Source organism: Saimiri boliviensis, chromosome 3 (genome assembly GCF_048565385.1).
Source record: "Saimiri boliviensis isolate mSaiBol1 chromosome 3, mSaiBol1.pri, whole genome shotgun sequence".
Taxonomy (NCBI): Eukaryota; Metazoa; Chordata; class Mammalia; order Primates; family Cebidae; genus Saimiri; species Saimiri boliviensis.
Window position 1 is genome coordinate 24156792 of NC_133451.1, and position 20150 is coordinate 24176941.

Below are 20150 nucleotides of genomic sequence, written 5' to 3' on the forward strand. Positions count from 1 at the left end.
CCATATAAATAGCTCCATAGCAACCAGGCTAGATTATTATCTTTATTTTAAAAGGCAGTAGAATTTAGAGGTGAAGACAGAGAACAAGAGACCCAAATTGCCTAGATTTAAGTCCATATTCCACAATTCACCTCATATGTTACTTCTCTATTTCCTCTGAAAATGAGGGTGACAACACCTCACAGGAATATTTTGAGGATTAAATGTTTACATATAAATGTACTTAGTGCCTTCCATAGAGTAAGTTCTCAGTATTATGTGTAATTATTTCATCTGTACATAAATTTATAAGAATGTATATGGTATTTGTATAAACACAAACTTCGCATGGAAAGACCAAGAATGATTTTTTAATGAACGCTTTCTAACCGATGGTCAAATCTTAATGCTCACCCTACCTGACCTATCAGTGCCATTAGCTATGCTAATCACTCCCTCCTCCTTAATACATGTTGGTCCTCTATCCATGAGTTCTGCCTCCACAGCTTCAACCAAGTGTGGATCAAAAATATTTGAAAAAAACATTCCATCTGTGCTGAAAATGCACTTTTTCTCTTGTCATTATTTCCTAAACAATACAGTATAACAACTGCTTATATAATATTTATATTGTATTCAGTATTCTAAGTAATCTAGAGATGACTTAAGGATACAGGAGGATATGCATAGGTTACATGAAAATACTATGTCATTTTATATATGGGACTTGAGTATCTGCAGGTTTTGGTATCTGAGGGATGCCAAGGGAAGACTTAGGACCCCACACTCTTGGTCTTCCTCCTAACTGAATGCTCCTTCTAAGTCTCCTTTGCTGGTTGTTTTTCTCAGACCTCTTAATGCTGTAGCACCCCAGAGCTCAGTCCTTATACCTCTTTTCTGCTTAGACTTGCTCTCTTGCAATCTCATCTAGTCTCTTGGTCAATTAACTTCCAAATTTTAATTTTTGGCCCAATTCTCTTACATATCCTATTCTCTACTTTGCAACTCTATCTTAAGGTCAATTCAAATTCAATTTTGTCCAAAACTGAACTCCTAATCTTCCTCCAAAACCTCAGAAAATCTCAGAGGTACTCTTTACCTGTCTCTAACATCCACCAGGAACTCCTACTCACTCAATCTTCAACACAAACCTACACTCTAACCACTTCTTATTACCTCCACTGCCACCATCTAGCTCCCTGCCAATATCACTTCTTAACTACTATAAAAAGCTCCTAAGAAGTATCCATCCAGCTTCTACCCTTGCACCACTAATCTATTATCAAGACAGCAGTCAATGTGAGGATTCAAAGCATGTTAGATCATTCTACTCAATTCAAACTCTCCAATGACTCCCTATTTCATTCAGAGTAGGAGACACAGACCTTACTGTGGCCTAGAAGGCCCCACGTGATCAGCCCCACCCTCATTACCACCCTGACCTCAATTCCCACAGTTCTCCTCCTTGCTCCAGCCACACTGGCCTCCTTGCTGCTTCTCAAATACACAAGGTCTACATCTGGCCTAGGGTCCTGATACTGGCTTTCTGCCTGAATCACACTTCACCATCATATGTGTACATTCCCTCAAACTTCAAGTTCACTCAAATGTCATGGTCTTGGGCTGGGCACAGAGGCTCATGCCTATAATCCCAGCATTCTGGGAGGCCAAGGTGGGTGGATCACGTGAGGTCAGGAGTTCAAGACCAGCCTAGCCAACATGGAAAAACCCTGTCTCTACTAAAAATATCAAAACTACCTGGGCATGGTGCCACACACCTATAATCCCAGCTACTCAGGAGGCTGAGGTGGGAGGATCACTTGAACTCAGAAGACGGAGGTTGCAACGAGCCAAGATATCACCACTGTACTACAGCCTGGTGGACAGACTGAGACTGTCTTAAAAAAGCCACCTTCTCAACGAAGCCTGCCCTAACCACTGTATTTAAAAATCAGTTCCCAACACCACCTTATCACCCCAAATTCTCCTTAATCCGTTCTTGCTTTTTTCCATAGTACTTTTCACCTTCAGGCAAACTTTGTAATTTCTGTATTATGTTGCCTGTTTATGGCTGGTTTCCCCCACAGGCAATGTGTGCCCCACAAGAGCAAGTATCTTTATCTACTGTATTGACTGCTGTATCTTTATATACCTATATGCCTGACACATACTATGTGCTCATTAAACATATAGCAAGTTAAATATTTACTGAATGACTCTTACCCCACATTCAACTTTACCTTTGCATTTCCATACTTTAGACCACACTATTTTAAGTGTTTATTCAGATGCAAAGAGGGAAGCCAAGAGAGCCTGGTGAGGGTAGAAATGGGTATGAGGTAATATGAAACTGAAGAGATCATTGTGTTAAAAAGAAAAAGTCGGCCCGGCACAGTGGCTCATGCCAGTAATCCTAGCACTCTGGGAGGCCGAGGTGGGTGGATCACCTGAGGTCAGGAGTTCAAGACCAGTCTGGCCATCATGGTGAAACTCCATCTTAAAAAAGAAGAAAAAGTCAAATTTACAAAATGTCTGATTTATATTACCAATATGCCTTATACTGGATTACTAAATTACAGACCAATTCCCATATTATGATGTCCAAAGTCCAGAGAGTAACTCTTTTAAGAAATATTCTAGAGTCTTTTAAAACTAAAAGTGTCCTGAGATAGCAATTGTCTCCTTCAACAACGGGGAAATAAAATCTTTAAAACTTTTCCAGGATAAAACAACTAGTTACACAAGAGCTAAGAACCATTGGCATCTGAAACAACTCAACTCTCATATAAGCAGATGACAAGTTTTCCTCATCTATAGAAAGCTGTCATCTGACATATGGATCTGTTCCCTTGAAAGATTTGCCAAGGACTTCTCTTGGCTACAACAATGTATGACCATGAGTGATTACAATTTGGAGTTTATAAAACCAGAGTTCTATTTTTATTGTATAAAAATTCATTGTCAGACTTACTGAGGTATAATTCACTTACATATAGTAAAATTCGGGGTGTCTGTGTTTTAGGTGTTCGCTTCTATTAATTTCGACAAATACATACAGTCATGAAACCACTATCACTATCAAGAAATAAAACGTTTCATCACCCCAGAAAGTCCCCTCCCCAACCCCTAGCCTTTAGCAACCATTAATCTTTCTTCTTTCCTTATATTTTTAACCTTTTCCGGGATGACATATAAATGAAACCATGTAATATGTAGCCATTTGAGTCTGGCTTCTTTCATTTTGTATAATGCGTTTGAAAGTCATTATCTTGCTGCATATTTTGGTACATTAGCCATGCTAAAAGGTGTGTAGTGGTATTTCATTGCAGTTTTAAATTGATATTTCCCTAATGACTAATGCCATTGAGCATATTTTCCTGTATCAAGTAAATCTTAAGAAATGTCCTCACAATTAAACAATTACTTTCCCATTGTATGAATTAGCAAGGGAAAGAGGGCTGCGGCATAAGATTTTTAAACTTGTGTTATGTATTCATCATAAGGCTATGAGAAGATCTATGAGATAATACATATGAAAATGTTTTAGAATATATAAAGTACTGTTATAAATATAACAGCCTATAATTGTTATTAAGTACTAGAAAGTTACCAGATATAAAAAGTGCACCAGAGGACTCACTCTCTCCCACACAGAAGATGAATAAAACACTGCAGTCTGACCTGCCCTAGCTATACTATCTCTGTCTTTTGGAGTTGTCCTGAATTAAGCTAGTTGTGCTGGAGATAAAGTCCTGTTTTCAAGCATAAATGTTACTTTTCTTTTCATAGCCAATATAACTAATTAGCTCAGCATTCAATAATAACAAGAGATAAATTTATTATTTTAGTGTAAAAAGACAGAGCTAACTTCTGACCTGGTTCTTCCTCCTGTGACTGACATCTCACACCTAAACAAGTTTTCAGGTTCCCAAAAACTAAAAAGATGACTTCTCCATTTGTCTTTTAAGAGCCTCTACCTTTAGGTGATAAATGAACTGAATTTTACTGAAAAAGAGTCCCTAATGCAAGAATTTCTAACAAGTAAATAAATAAAAGCAAAATCACCTATTTAAGATTCCTCAAAATATCTGGATAGACAGGCTGACAAAAACTAATAGGAAACCACCCGCGGGGACTCCAGATCTGAATAAATACTGTCGGACCACACTAGATGTCTCCTTCCCAATGCATGCAACTAATAGACAGAAACACCAATGATTTAGAGTATGGTTCTAGTTGAGAATATTGTTCAACACCTAAAGGGAAAGCTTACCTTTCTTTCTTTTAATAGTTTCTGATAGCCATTTGATCCAAGTGATAATAAAGTAATAAGGACATCTAAAGAAGGTGAAGCTGAAGCTCTCCCTGAAATAAGAAGGCTAAGTTACATTAAGGAGATTAAGGGGGGTGTCTTTGGAAATTAAGATTTATTGCAGTAGCCAATGTACAAATGGATTTTTGTTTATTACTTTTTCTGAAAAGCAACTTATTTATTTACCTGGATACATCTTGCTGATTTCCTGAATGAAGGAATCATTAAAGCCAGCAATTATAGCGCCACCTACTGGAACCATAAAATTTTTGTCCAAGCTCTGAACAAAAGCATCTATTCTACCAACTCGAGCCCCCTAGAATCAATATAATATTACATATTAGTTGCTAGGAAAACAGACAACTGCTATTAACAAATAAACACCATAACAAAAAATTGTATTTGGGATAATTAATATATTAGCCTGATTTAACCATTTCACAATATACGCATGCACTGAAACATCAAATTGTACACCATAAATATATACAATGTTTGTCAACTCTACCTTAGACTAAAAATAAACACTATTAAAACAATGCATAGAAATAAAAAAAATTGAAAATTTTTATTTCCTTTGTTATAGTGCCAATAAAATGTTTTTAAGTATTAAATCAAAATTGTTGATGGTGCTCCTTATATGTGGAACTTTAATTTACAACCTGCTTTCACACATAAATCATTTAATCTTCATAACAACTCTGTGAAGCAAGCACTGTTTAAGTATCAGCTCAGGTGGGAACTTTAATGAAATGGAGCTTTACACCTTAAAATTGAGTAAGAGAGAATGAATTCATCCCTTGCCTCCCATCTGTACTCCTTTTTTGACAACAAATGTCTACAATGGGTCCTATAACTATTAAGTGGTTTTAAACACCCTCGGTAAGTTCGAGGGTGGCCACCATAACCTGATGGACTGTAGTCATCCAAGTTGCCAAAGAGTTAATTATACATGTGCCTCTCTTTAATGCTTGGACAATCTACTACCTATATGACCATTTTAAACACTGAGATAACAAAAAAGAAAAGCAAAACTTTTAACATTATTTAATGGAAATTTCATTTGTATACTCTTGGCAATCCTAGAAGCAATGTTTCCATATAAGCTCCCTAATATTATAAACTTAGATGATTTCATTCCACTACAAATGAACTTCCAGTGAAAATCTAATATTCTGGTGAAAAATTGAATACTTGCCTACTAGAAATGTAAAACTCAGTTCTGGTCCCCATCCAACAGAGTCTATGACCTTCTGTCTAATGTGCTTTAATTTTCTCCTCTTAAAAATAGAGATACCATCTAAATTACAACTAAGATAGTCTTTTTCTTTATCTGTAGCCACAGATTTTCAATCTGTATTCACAAGCTGCATTCCTATTAATATTATAACCATATTTGACCTTCATTTTCACACTTCACTATCTCAGGGAGAACAGAAGGAGCAGATAGCTGGCCTATCTAAGAGTCCAGATCCAGGCAGCAGGTGAAAGCAGCCAAAGCAGGGAAGAGGAGTGGTTGCTCTGGAGGCCATGATACAACTGTTCAAATCTTAACCGTCCTCTTCCTCTTCTTTCTAATTCCCTAAAATAAACCATGATCAGAGAAAATCTCACCATATCACAGGAAAACAGAAACATATAAGACTAAGAGAATAAAAAACACTGGAAAACATGCAAAGTAGCAGCATATAAAAATAAGTGGGCCCAGGAGGCGGAAGTTGCGGTGAGCCGAGATCGCGCCATTGCACTCCAGCCTGGGTAACAAGAGCGAAACTCCGTCTCAAAAAAAAAAAAAAAAAAAAAAAAAAGTGGAACACAGTTGCTTTTGTATTAACAGTACTGTTCAAGGCTTCCTGAGAGAAACAGAAACCTAAATTGGAAGCAGAAGTGCTAGAGGAATCAGCGCACCAGACTTTACTAGAATCCTTCCATCACTAAAACACAGAAGGTATTCAAAAGGCAGCATATTCTGTGGCAAGAAAACAAACAGGCCAGACCCAATCTCAGAAATGGTTCAGAGACCCCCTCTTTCAGCTACATAAGTCACCAGTATATGATCTAAAATCCACACTCAAAATACATCTGAATAAAACCATTTATTACCACCTTCACAGCTACTACCCTGGCCAAAGCCACCAAGAAATTTCATATGGGTTGCTGCACTAGCTTCTACGCTTGCCTCCCTACAGTCTGTTTCCCACATAGCACATCACTCTTTCCTGCTTGAAATCCTTCCACGGCCAACGATCATACCAAGAATCAAATCCCAAACCCTTACACACCTTAAAGCTCTACAACCACTGTTCACCTTGTTCATTATGGTTCAGCCATATTGGCCTCCTTGCTATTTCTCATACATTCCAAGCACACTCCTGCCTCAGAGTCTTGGCTGTTAGCTTCTGTCTGGAATATAGAGAGCGGCAAAACTTCCTTCTTCACGTCATTCAGAGCTCCACTCACATTCTTGAAGAGCGCTTCCTAGATCACTCCATCTAATGACATCCCTCCACCCCAAACACCTTAGCGTTTATCCAAGACCTGTCATACTCAAGGTTTACTCCCTGCTTTCCCACAAAAAAACAGAATGCTCCATGACGGTTAAAGATTTTGTCGAATATACCATTTCATCTCTATTTCTCACCCTCGTGCCTGGTACACAAGTAGGAACCCAGTAAACATTTGTTGAATGAAGTGGCAAGTAGGTCTGTGAATAAACAGTAGTAACACCTACTTCCCTCAAATTCTTAATAGGCAAAGTTGCTGCTTCCCACACTTTTGGAGTTTTACAATCCATTATGACTCAAATAACTAGTCTCATACACATATTTGTGTGACTCTTCAATATCCCTCTCCATTAATCTATTTTAATATCCATACTCCATTAATCTCTAAGTCACTTTGGTAAATATAAGCAGAAATATAGGTTATTCAAAACTAACTTCCCTGGGGGCTACATGTGCATACAGAACACTCTAGATGCTCAGTATTAAGGTATTCTGGGGTCTCTCCTTAAAAATAAAAAAATTAAAAACATAATCTTAATAAAAATAAAAAACATTTTATAGTTTTTCTTCATATATTTAATTATTGTAATATTATTTTCTCAAGAAAAGACTTATGGTATTAGCACTTTGTTTTTCAACAGAAAAATGGGACTTTGGAGTCACACTGAACTAGATGGGCTATTTTGTAGCTACAGATCCTGGGCAAGTCACTTAACCCCATTTAGTTTATTTCTCCATGTGCAGAATGAGAAGAAGCAGTACACTGAAAATTGTTAGGTCTCAGTTAATAACTTTAAAAGCCTAGTTAAGATGCCTGACACATGGAAAGTGTAATAAATGGTAAATATGAACAATAAGGACTATTGAGATGAATTAAAGCTAACTGTAATTTTTTGGAATGTCATTAAACAGCAACCAGCACTCACTAAGACTCAAGTATTAATTTGATTTAAATCAATAGTGCCACAAACTCTTTCGGCGAAGGCCAATTTGGGAAAAATAGAATGTTTATGTATTTGCTCTTTTTGTTTTAAACGAATGTCTAATTTAATAAGTTCTCATGTTCAATAGCACAGTACAGTTACTACAGTTAACAACATATTGTGTATTTCAAAATACCCAGAAGAGAGGATATGAAATGTTCCTAACACAAAAAGAAAAAATAAATGCCAGGTAATGGATAGCCTAAATACTCTGACTTAACCATCACATAATCTGTACGTGTATCAAAATATCATATGCACCCCATAAATATATCCAAATATTATGTATCAAAGAAAAATTTTTAAAGGAATGTCAACTTTAGAAGGTAATACATTATCTGCAACAATGTCTGCATTTCAAAGTTTATTCACCCATCTTATAGTTTTATGCTTTGGTTAAAATGTTAAGTAAAATCGCCTCACAAATGCAGAGAGGTAATGACAAAGCAGAGTACTGAAGACGCACAGCTCCAAGGGCAGCTTTCTTACTGTATTCTGGAGCTTTTTTTTTTTTTTGTCTTTTTTTTTTTTTTTAAGAGATGGTCTCACTGTCACCCAGGCTGGAGTACAGTGGTGTGATCATAAGTCACCATAACCTCAAACCCCTAGGCTCAATCAATCTTCCTGCCTCTGCCTCCCACATAGCTGGGATTACAAGAACACACCACCACACCCAGATAATTTTTTCCTAATTTTCGCTGTGTAGAGATGGAGTCTCACTTTATTGCCCAGGGAGGTCTCAAACTCCTGGCCTCAAGTGATCTGAAAGCTTCGGCGTTCCAAAGTACTGGAATTAAAGGAGTGAGCCACCATACCCAGCCTTTTAGTTTTAATCTCTTCAGGTGCACCACCAAATTTTCTAGTATTTAAAAATATGTTGTGAGTATCATTAAAATGATCATTATGAAGACTTTACAGGCATCTGGAGAGTACAGAAATATAACACAAAAAAATTAAATGTACACAATGAATATGACTATGTAAAAACAATATGCATATAAAACAAGAAAAAGTAAATATATAAATAGTTAAGGGTATTTCTTAGGGTAATAGTGTTCTGAATTATTTTCTACTCCTTCCTCATTTTCCTAAACTTTTAGTAATGCTGATGGTATCTGACTTTTAAAAGAAGAGAAGCTGCTAAAAACTACAGAGAAGAAGAGCAAGGGGGAAAGGGAGGGGAGGAATAAAAATCAATCACTGAAATAAAATGTTTTTCAAGATTTCCAGTGTAGAAAATTGTACACCCTTCCTTTATGACCATACAAGTTAGATACAATCTAATATAGATTAAGTGAAGAAGCCTTAAAAAGTTAAGGTATAAAAAAAAGAAATACCAAGGAAATGGTAAACAGTCTTTCTCTAAACGTTTTAAGAAATCCTAGCATGCCATGCCTACAACCCAAGCCACCTCTGGACTTGCTACATAAATTAATCCATTTCCTTATTGGTTTAATGCACCTTGAGTTGAGTTTGTTACTTGCTGCCAATGACATACTAACTGATACAAACTTGAGTAAAGAAATTAAGCAAACCAGCGATTACTATTTCATATAAACCACGTTTATGTAAAAGATGATACTGGTATACTCAAAATGATATAAAAGACAAAAAAATAACTAGATAGTTATCTATTGTGTTTCAGAGCATTTCAGAGCAGGCCACAGGTAATCTGTGAATAACTTATGCCCACATAATATAATCACATGTATGTCGAAACTGAATATGTATATTAACATCATCACGCACACAAACTATGTAGCCCATATCATACATGCATAAACACAATACTTCATTTATTCACTGACTCTATTTAGTAACCAGTTATTGACTGTCCACTATGTACCAAATTGTCTTAAGTATTGAGGGCACAGCAGTGAACAAAACAAAGTTCTACCTTCTACCCCCAACAGAGCCTTAATTCTAATTACTGTCAATAACTAGACAATAAACAAACATTACATCAAGTGTTAAGTGTTCTGGAGAAAAATAGCAAAAAGCCATCAATTTTAAAAAGCATCATTATTTTATATGTCACCAAGAAAAAACATTATCTGTTAACATTGTAAGACACCACTGACTATAAGACATCACAATTTCAAATATCAAAATGTAGAACACTACATCTTAAAATCAATGAACATGGTAAAAAAAAAAAAAAAAAAAAAAAAAAAGAAAGAGAGGGATAGAAAATGCTAGCAAGGGCTAGACACAGTGGCTCACATCTATAATCCCAGCACTTTGGGAGGCCAAGGTGGGAGGCTCGCTTGAGCCCACAAGTTCAAGACTGGCCAGGGCCACATGACAAAACCTCATCTTTAAAAAATACAAAAAGTTCGCTGGGGTTGGTGGTGCACACCTGTGGTCCCAGCTACCCAGGAGGCTGAAGCAGTAAGATCACTTGAGCCTGGGAGGTTGAGGCTGCTGTGAACTGTGGATGCACCACTACACTCCAATCTGGGCAACAGAGTGAGACCCTCATCTCAAAAATAAAAATAAAAAAGTAGAAAATGCTAGTGAGAAAGGGGGAGGTATTAGATAGGGTTTGATATGTATGTCAAAACTGAGTATATATATTATCATTATGCATATGAACTATATAGCCTGTATCATACCTGCATAAATAAACACAATATTTCATTTATTCATCCACTTGGTTCAGTAATCAGTTATTGATTGTCAATAATAACAATCACGGATAGAGTTTCTGAGGAAGTCTCACTGACCTAAAGAAAGTTATGCAACTATCTAGAAGAGCAGTCCAGTGAGTGGGATAAGCAAGAGCAAAAGCCTGGAAATGCACACACACGACAAAAATGGAAGAAAAGAAAGGCAGCGAAGGTGGTTGGGGCAGAGAAGGCAAACGGAAAGCAGTAGAAAATGAAATCAGCAAATCAGCAAAGGCCTTAATACACAAAGCCTTGCAGGCCACAGTTCTTACTATAAGTGACATGGGAAACACAGACATAATTTCAAAATTAGAACCTAAAACAAATGACCAGAATCTAGTTGATGCTTAAAAAAAAAAAAATACAAGACCTGCCAATTCCATAGCTATATACTAGAATGTTTATAAAGGAAGTCATTTCTAGCCTAAGACAATAAGGTACAATAATTCCTTAAATATAGAAGAAATCATATATTTTAAAAAATGGTATAATCCAGTATATTAGAAAAATGAGAATGAAACATTCTCAGAAAGTTAAAAGCTAAACTACTAAAGTATTTCTATGTTGATTCTAGTCTACTACCAAAGCTATCAGTCCAATTACCACCATAGTACAAAGAATAATGACTTTGAGAGATTATCAGATGCAGGTTCTCCGTAAAGCAGATGGTGATAAATAACTGTTTTTACTATACCGCTTTGTAGAAAAAGTAACAATCCTATAATGTGTTAAAATGAATGTTTCCTTGACATACATATCATTTTAAATTCTTACCTGCTGAATGAGGTGCATACACTTTGAAGACTGCACTCCATAAGCATTATTGACTATATGTGGAATGCCAAAATTAGCACAAATCACAGCCAGTTCTTCTAGTCTATAAATATAAATATTCAATAGAAAGACATACTAACACTGTGCTTTATAAATGATAGTGCAGAATTTTTTTAAAAAATTAATAGTTATCCTCAATGTACACCAAGGGAAAAAACGATAAACACTGAAATTTCTATTGCAGTAAACTTGGAAATACATAGCAAGCTCTTTCGAATAAACCTAGAAAAGCTTTTAAATTAATGTTATCAATAAATGGAAAAAAATACAAAAATTTACGGAGATGGTAACTTTTAAATCATCTTAAAATTAAAAATTCCCTAAATAGAAAGCCAGAAGATTATTTATAATGACCCCTCACAAGGTGGTATGTGCTTTTTTTTCCAAACACTTTTGGTTGCTTACCATTCTGAAGCTCGTTATCTGCAAAATAATTAGCATATCTGGAAATCTTAAGAAATCTCACATTAAACATCTCATAAAATAAAAAATGCATTCTCAAATAGACTTTAATGTATTAAAAAATACAGAACATTAAAATGTGTCATTACCAAAATAACATTTTCTAACAACTTGGATACTGAAGAATCTTTTAAATAGCTACTGGTTTTAAATCCACCCTTATCTACTCTTACTTTTTCATTTTACACCTCTCATATTAATCTAATTTGAGAGTCTAACTTTATGCAAAGTAAGGTAATAAATTTCAGTAAGAGTATAATAAATAGATGTTCTTTCACAAAGCCAAATACTTCTTGTGACTGAGCTCATCTTTAATAGAAACGTCCTCCTGCTATGAAACTAAAACTAAATCCTGTGTTTTAGAAAAGTTATTAAAAGTTTTCTCTCTAAAGTATAAAGAATTTGAAAGCATTTTTATACAAGTAAAGTCCTTTCCAACAGGATATATTTCATATATATAGTTTGAACTACCTATTTACGCATAACACATGTTCTTTATCCACTGGATGTCATTAACATACTGTTAACTATAAGGAGGAATACTACTACTATGTTCATCTGTCACAAGTTTTCTTCTTTTGTCCAGTTTGCTTCAGACCAAAAACAAGTTATCAATTTGCTTCCTTGAAGTCTCATGAATTAAAAACTCATTTTATCATTTATTTTTACAAACCCTACAAATTGATAAAAAAATCATTTTTGTTACTTTCAACTTATCAGATGATTTTTTTTTTTTTTTTTTTTTTTTTTTTTTACAGAATAGACCTTCTGGGATACACAGAAGTATTTTCTTCATAAAATAAAGGGTGCGTGTTCTAATGAAAGTATTCCTTAATAAAGGACTTCTTTGAAAATAAGGCTCCATAACACTACATTGTATTTAAAAAAAAAAAATCACTTGTGAGTAGTTTTAAATAATCTGAATTACTTAAATCTGTTAATGGTTAGGGCATGTTTCAAAAAAGTATTTAAATGAAAGAAAAAACAGAAAAAATATTTTTCAAATGAATCAAACTGTTTTCTAACTTAGAAGCCAATGTAAAGTGTTTATCAGTTGGAAGAAATACCCATCTTTTTTATAACATTTCCTTTAAGTGAAATTTCCTCCACAATACTTTTTGTCTGATTAAATAACTAATAAAAACAAAATGTATACTGCACCCAAACAATTAAGACTATAAAGGAATAAAGCCTGATGTAAAAAAAATCAAAACGTAGTTTTAAAACTTAATAAAGTCAGAAATTCAAACATTACTGTGCATCACCCTTTTCCTATTCACTCCTATTCAGAAATATTCGTTACACAACAATGACAAATGAGAATTTTTCTGACTGATAAAAAACTTTATGAAATTTTTTCTCAAGGAGATAACACAGGTAGAACACTTAACACTGTGCCAGGCATACTGTAAAATTCAAAAGATGTTAGTCAAAATGAAACAAAAGGAAAGTATCCACAAGGATAAATGATCCAATTAATACAAATATCCATATGTTGTTTTTCAAAATGTGATTTCTATCACATTAAAAATTTTATAGATATCAAACCATCACTAAAAAAAAGATGCTTATTTAATATTTCAATACAAATTTGAAATCTGATTGGTAATGAATAAACCACAATAGCATATGCAAAGTAATCTTAAAATAGAGTTCACAGGCTCATGAATGTAACAAGGTAAATTTTTAAGAGCCTAGTTTAAAAATTGTCTCTTACAATCTGCCTATAAGATAATAAAAGCCAACATGGCATTCATTACTGCCAAATAATGTGATTCCATGAATTAAAACCAAAGTATAACTTGATGCTACAAGAAAAGTCCAAAGTCAATATAGTTCTTACAAATCATTACCACTTCCATTCAAAATGTTAAAATGAACCAAAAAAATTGTAGTCAAAACCAGAAATCTTATTACTAAACCTGAGCCTATTTCATTTTCAGAATAAAAATCTGTGACTATCCTTTAGAAAAGTAAACATTTGCTTTCTTTCTTTTTTGCTTTTTCTTAATGTTTGTATTATTCTCAAAATGTAGACAATGACAACCACTATGCACATGTAAGCATACATCTGAGTTAATCTTCCAATTACAGAAAATTGAAATTAAACAACCCTAAATTTTTTTAAATTAACACTGATAGCAATGAAAAGAAGTAAAACCAATATTTATCTTAGAAAAGAAGCTTCTATTAAATAATAAGAAAAAAGATGCTAAGAAATCAGAAACAGGATAAAGAGCAAGAAAACAAAGATGGCCAGCGTCTACTTGGGTGATAAAGGGAGCTCCCACCCTGTACTAGTTGTTTTCTTTGTTCTATTTCGAATGTTTATTTTCCCAAGCCACTACGCTATTTCTCCACAAGGTCAATCTATTCTCTTAGAACAGACCATTCACCTATTTACTACGGAAGTGTTGTTTAAGCCTATTTGAGAATTAGTATATCATATTTTATTTAAAAGACCGATAAACAGCTAAAAGACAATATTCACAGATCATTTACCTATCAGGCACCCTCGGAGCAAAACAGGATGTAGTAGAATGAATACACAGAATGTTATCAGGCCCAAGTTCCTGGACTTTAGCCTTTACTGCTTGCAGGTCTGTACGCAGCTCGTCACCTTCCAAAACATTTTCTATCACCACAGGCTCAAAACCTAACCAACCAGAAAACAAAATGTTAGTGTGAACTAAAATAAGGGAAGATCCTGCAACTCTAGGAAGCATGCTATTTTACACAAGAACTCTTAATATTTATGTTCTCTGGTAATAAATATGTGGCTCAGTTCTGGTAATAGTCAAAGGCAGGTCAAAATAATGTGAAGGACAACTACACAATTTTAGGACCATATATCTATTTAACACTTCAATATGACAAGAATGAATTTTGGAAAGTAAGGAAAATAAAAGTTAAACAGGTATCTATAGAAGTAATAACATAGACACTGATAACAAAAAGGATCACTTTAATCCAGTTCAATTTCAACCCACAGAAAAGTAAGTCCACTCATTCTCTGGCAACATTTCTGTTTTATTTTAAAGTTCACTTTATTTCAGACAGGACATAAATAATAATATAATTCAATCACTAAAACAAATCACAATCATCTACTTAATGTTCTAACACTAAAGAAAAACATTATAAATTTCAGCAGTGTAAGGATCACTGATTCATCTCGTAGCCTACAAAAGCCTTCTATTAAAATAAAATGTATACTGTAAAGTTTTCATAATTTAAAGATAAAAATGGTTTTCACATTTTCAATTAAAACAGTACACTTAACTAGCCTATAAGTAAAGGTCCCTCAACAAATAACAATTGAGTAATATTTTATGGTAGATATTTAAGTATCCATAAACTTAAAAATTACATAAAGCAATACAAACATTAAATTTTGTTACATATATTTTACCACAATTTTTTTCTTTAAAAAAAGCAATAGGGTACAGATTTAGTTTATTTTTCACTTATCTATGTTTATATAAGAAGTCTGAATTTTCTAATTGTGATGTTTAACAGATTTTATATGACACTTCTCTTACCTGCAGTGATCATGGATTTAAAGCAGGACTTCTGGTCTATTCGTGGCCATATAATATACTTTGCCTTTGGTCTTTTGTGCCGTAATGTTAAGAAACATAGGGTTAGACTCATTCCAGTTGCCATAGGAACTACAAAGCAGTTGGCTACTGTATGGACACCTACAAATATGAAGCAAAACAGAAATCTGTTATCCCACTAAATACCCAGCATCCTTCTTAAAGAAATAATATACTGCATCTACAAAATAATAAAAGTTGTAGCCCTAGTGCTTCTGTTGCTGTACTCACTCCCAGGAAATTCAATGCCAAATTCAACTTCTGGGCTTATGGCTCTGATTTTCTATCTTATTCTAAGACATTTCATTTTTAAAAAGTACTCTTTTTTGGAAAAGGGCAATAATAAAGGAAATGAGTCAATGGTGTATGTGTGTGTCCAGTCAGCCAAAAGTATTATGATTAAGATAGTACATACCAGCCAGCTTGATAATGTCCAGGACCAAAGAATTAGTAATTTTGTTCAAAAGGCTAGAGCCTGCAGCTTTTGGTTGCACAGCAGAAATATCACCCGATCGTCCAATCCCATGAATGAACCTAGGCAAAAAATGGGCCAAAAACTGGACAAATACATTCGGCATTCTAAGTAATACAATGTACAAGTACGCAAATAAAATAACCAAAAAACAACAGGAGCAATATTTGGCTGTTATAGACATATGTTACCAACTATTAACGATGTGGAACTATCCTACTTAAATTGAAACAACTTTATCAATTATGCTCTGATAGCTGGTTTCCAAAGGCAGCCACCATCAATTCTTTTTCTCCCTATGCCCACATGCTACTCCCACACCAAGTGATGGTGTCTACTTCCCCTACACTTGAATCTGGGCGGACCTTAGTGACTTGCTTGGCCAGGAAGAATCTAGCAGGAGTGACTGTGTGAAATGTTCATGCTAGGAAAACCTTCAGATGACTAAACTCTCAGCTAGTATCTAACTGCAACTATATGAGAATCCCAAAGCAATACTCACCCTGCTGAGCCCAGTTAATCCAAAGAACTATGAAAGATAATAATAAATAAATGTTTTAAGCCACTTAATTTTAGGGCGGTTTGTTCTGTAGCAATAGAAAACTGGAATATATGAAACATTAAATTATCGTTTTTCTTTCCTTTTCCCCTAATCACATAGTGGACTAAGTTCCAATTTTGCCTTCATTTTAAAAGAACTATATGCTCCTAGAAAATCAGAGTGCAAATCTACTCATTTTAAATCAGATGATATTATACATTGTTTAGATATATCTGAATACTCCTTAAAATAAAAAACCCCTTTTGTAATCTGAGTAATTTCTGATTGACAGTAAAACATATCGGAAATTCTGTACAGGGGGATTATCAAAGAATACTAGTGTTGTACTTCCTCACCACTGAAATCTCATGTACAAAACATTTGTTACATATATTATCCACCATGTTATCAGCAAACCGTTAACTGAAATCTTCTTCCAAATTAGGCATTATCATCAGTTTTGACTGCAGTGGTTTTTGACTGCAATACAAATTCTACTAGGTCCAGGAAATTTTCATTATAATATAAAAGCATGGAAGACAGGAGTTTTATTTAAAAGAGTTTACACTTCACAGAAAGGTTAGTGGACAGAGAAATAAGTGATCATATTTGGAACAACTACCAATTAAATTGTTATCAGAATTAATGAAAAGTTTTCTTCAATAACGCAAAAGAGAAAAGTCACTTAATAATCTATTATATCTACTGCAACAGAGAAGTATTTATAAAATGGGATGCAATTTAAACACAGTTTAAAACAACGTTTAAAAGTTCTAACTATAAATCACTCTCAAAAAAAACCAAAAACCCTACCAATGTTAGAAAAGAAACATAGAAAACTATAAACAGCCTTAAAGGATTTTAAACTCTTAAAACCAGGTATGTTTATCAGGGTAACCATTCCTAACAAAACGTATAGCCTGTGTTGTTCACCCACAACCTGACAGGGTAACCCCCATATATTTTTAGTCTATTGTCTTTGAAAAGCACTTGCTGAGATAAAATTGTTTCCATCTCCCTGTTGCATCTGGTTTACACATCCATTTGAGCGGGGGAGAAGTGGTTTACAGACAGACATTAGATAATCTAGTAAGACGAATACTGCTGCCATTGTTTTGAACCCCAAATAAATAAACGATAGCGTCCTGTACTATTTAAAAAAAGATACCTGTAATGACGACGAGCAACTAATGCGGATGCAACTCTCCCTTCCCTTTCTCCCACACCACAATTGCCTAAGAAATTGTTGCTGTCCATGATTGCAAGTTCATGTAAAAAGAGTTCAAGTGTACTTTCATCCCAGCCATTCTCTGGACATTTGCCCTTAAACAAAAAAAAAAAGTATGATTATATTTAATAAAACTACGGTTCTCTAGAACACAACAGGAATACATTTTCACTTTTTAATGTGTATTTTGCCATGCTATTTGTTTGCTAAAATTCAGGCATAAATTCAGCACTATACAGAGACCGCAAATAAACAAAACGTTTGTACATTTGATTACAATTATTAATAGGTTTGGAAAAGTCATGATAAATGCATACGATGACATTTACTCAGATATTTAAATTTTCACAAGTGAAACTAACTGAAAACCAACATGCCCCAACCCCAATGAAGATGCTTCAAACCAGGGCGTTATGACTGGGGTGGAGGGGCATGGAATAGGGCAGTTGTCAAACTTCAATTAAATATTATCTCACGTCTGTAATCCCAGCAGTTTGGGAGGCAGAAGAGGGCAGATCACTTTAAGTCAGGAGTCTGAGACCTGCCTGGCCAACATGGTGAAAACCCCGTCTCTACTAAAAACAAAAATTAGCCAGGTGTGGTGGCACACGCCTGTTAATCCCGGCTACTCGGGAGGCTGAGTGAGGCACGAGAATCGCTTGAACCCGCGAGGAGGAGGTTGCAGTGAGCCGAGATTGTGCTATTACACTCCAGCCTAGGAGAAAGAGCTGGACAAAGAGACTCTGTCTAAGAAAAACACACAGACAGACACACACAACAAAACTTGTAGTGAAATTAAAAATCAGGAAGGCAGACAGGAGGGATGGAGACCCGTGAAGTTCCGCGGAAACCTCGTGGTTAGCACACAGAGGTCTACAAGCACCTTATGTGCTCTGAGTCCTAGAGGGTGGTGAAACATGGAGGCGCGAACTTTGCCCTTCCGCAGAAAAAAAAAGTAAACTGGAACTTTCCCTCACTTCTGCATCCCGAAGTTAGAAACAGCGGGACTCAAAACCCCGACCCCAACACCCCCTCCTAAGAACAGCCTTTGGCTTGCACCGGCTTTGGCAAGGCTGAGAAGGCACAGACCGCAGTCGGTCGGCGAGGACGAGCCAAACGGAGACAGACTCGGGACTAGTCTCAAGCAGCAAAGAGCTGCCGAAGCGGTAGCACCAGCAGGGACGCCGGGTGGAGCCTGAGCGCCGGGGTCGCGGCGGCTGGGGAGGAGACCGACTGCTCGGTACCTTCTCCAGAAGCAGCCGTATGAGGTGCTCATGCGAGCGGCGGGCCTCACAGCCCTGCCTCACGTAAGCCGGCGACACCAGTCGCTCGCCCGCCGCGAAGCTCTCGCGGTTCATGACGGCGGTGGTGCCTGCGGTCAGTGGGAGAACCAGCTCCACACACCAGGGACACGACGGAACCAGAATGCAACTCGCCGCCTGGACGGTACGGCAGCGCCTTGGGACAAAAAAAAAAAAAAAACACAACAAACCACCAACCACTTCTCGCTCTTGCACATGCGCAGACCGTCTTAGATGGAGCGCAAGGAGGACGCTGGAGCATGCGCAAGGGAGCCCGCGCTTCTCGCTGATTTCTGGCGAAGAATGGACTGAAATGAGCCCCGCCCCGCTGCAGCTGATTGGTCTAGTTAAACCCCGGTATTCCTGATACGAACTTCAAGAGAGGATTTTGCGCTTGTGCAAATTCGACGAGCCGAGTAAGGACCAGATACGTGGGGTCTTCTAGGTTGTTCTGTGTTCCAGTCCTGTTGGATGGTTGAGATCTGTGCAGTCTGTGCTTTTGCCTTATTTAAACTGATTGTCAGATGCCAAACAGTTCCACACTTACTACTGCCTGGCAATCCCATAGGAAATAACAGTGCCCGCTCCTTTTCCCCTTTGCACTACTCAATGTTTAACCATAGCACTTAACACTCACCACGTGACATGCCACACGTTTGTTCACACACGCACCCGTGAATGTAAACTCTAACCTAACGGCAGGGACTCGGGTTTTGCTGCAGTACCCTCCACCCCAGGCACCTAAAACAGAACAAAGTAGAGCCTTAAAAAATTGATAATGAATTAACAAATTACTTTGACCGTTCTGAAACTGTTCCCAAGACCATTTTGTAAAATTGATTAAGGGGGGAAAATTCAAGTAGGCTTACAGCTGCTATTATTAAGCCAGCTTGCCCTATGGCCGACTTGCCTGTAGCTGATTGCTACTTACTACCCTAGGAGAATGTGGCCCTTGTCACAAGACTCTTCATTCTTTTTCTGTTTTATAGATAAAATTTAAGACATTGTGAGAAGATAAGCTTTCCGTTTGCTTGGCTTCTTTAGGTTCTGCATAACAACAAAACTAAGGATACCAGCTTGTCTGGAAGGCCCAATAAAAAGCTGATTCTTGGAGAAATGCAGTTTCACATCCTGATGATTTCATCCCCCTTACCCCTATAAATCGATGACCCCAAATTTTCCTTTCACCCTCCAGAAATCCCCTAAAAAACCTTTGCCTAGAACCCCTTGATGAAATGGATTGAAGCTTGAGAATTCTTCCTGTTT

General features: G+C 36.2%; 1 protein-coding gene across 1 annotated transcript in view; it reads right to left on the bottom strand.

Annotated features, from left to right (window-relative positions):
- The window catches only part of SEPSECS (Sep (O-phosphoserine) tRNA:Sec (selenocysteine) tRNA synthase), a 38061-nt gene extending 19013 nt beyond the window's left edge, over nt 1–19048 (bottom strand). The window contains exons 1-8 of the mRNA XM_003927484.4: nt 18828–19048; nt 17524–17678; nt 15758–15876; nt 15286–15444; nt 14246–14399; nt 11222–11324; nt 4478–4607; nt 4253–4344 (exon numbers count right to left, since the gene is read on the bottom strand). Of these exons, the coding sequence (XP_003927533.3) occupies nt 4253–4344; nt 4478–4607; nt 11222–11324; nt 14246–14399; nt 15286–15444; nt 15758–15876; nt 17524–17678; nt 18828–18941 (1026 nt within the window). The 5' untranslated portion in view covers nt 18942–19048. The remainder of the gene's footprint in view (nt 1–4252; nt 4345–4477; nt 4608–11221; nt 11325–14245; nt 14400–15285; nt 15445–15757; nt 15877–17523; nt 17679–18827) is intronic.
- Between the last annotated feature and the right edge of the window lie 1102 nt (nt 19049–20150).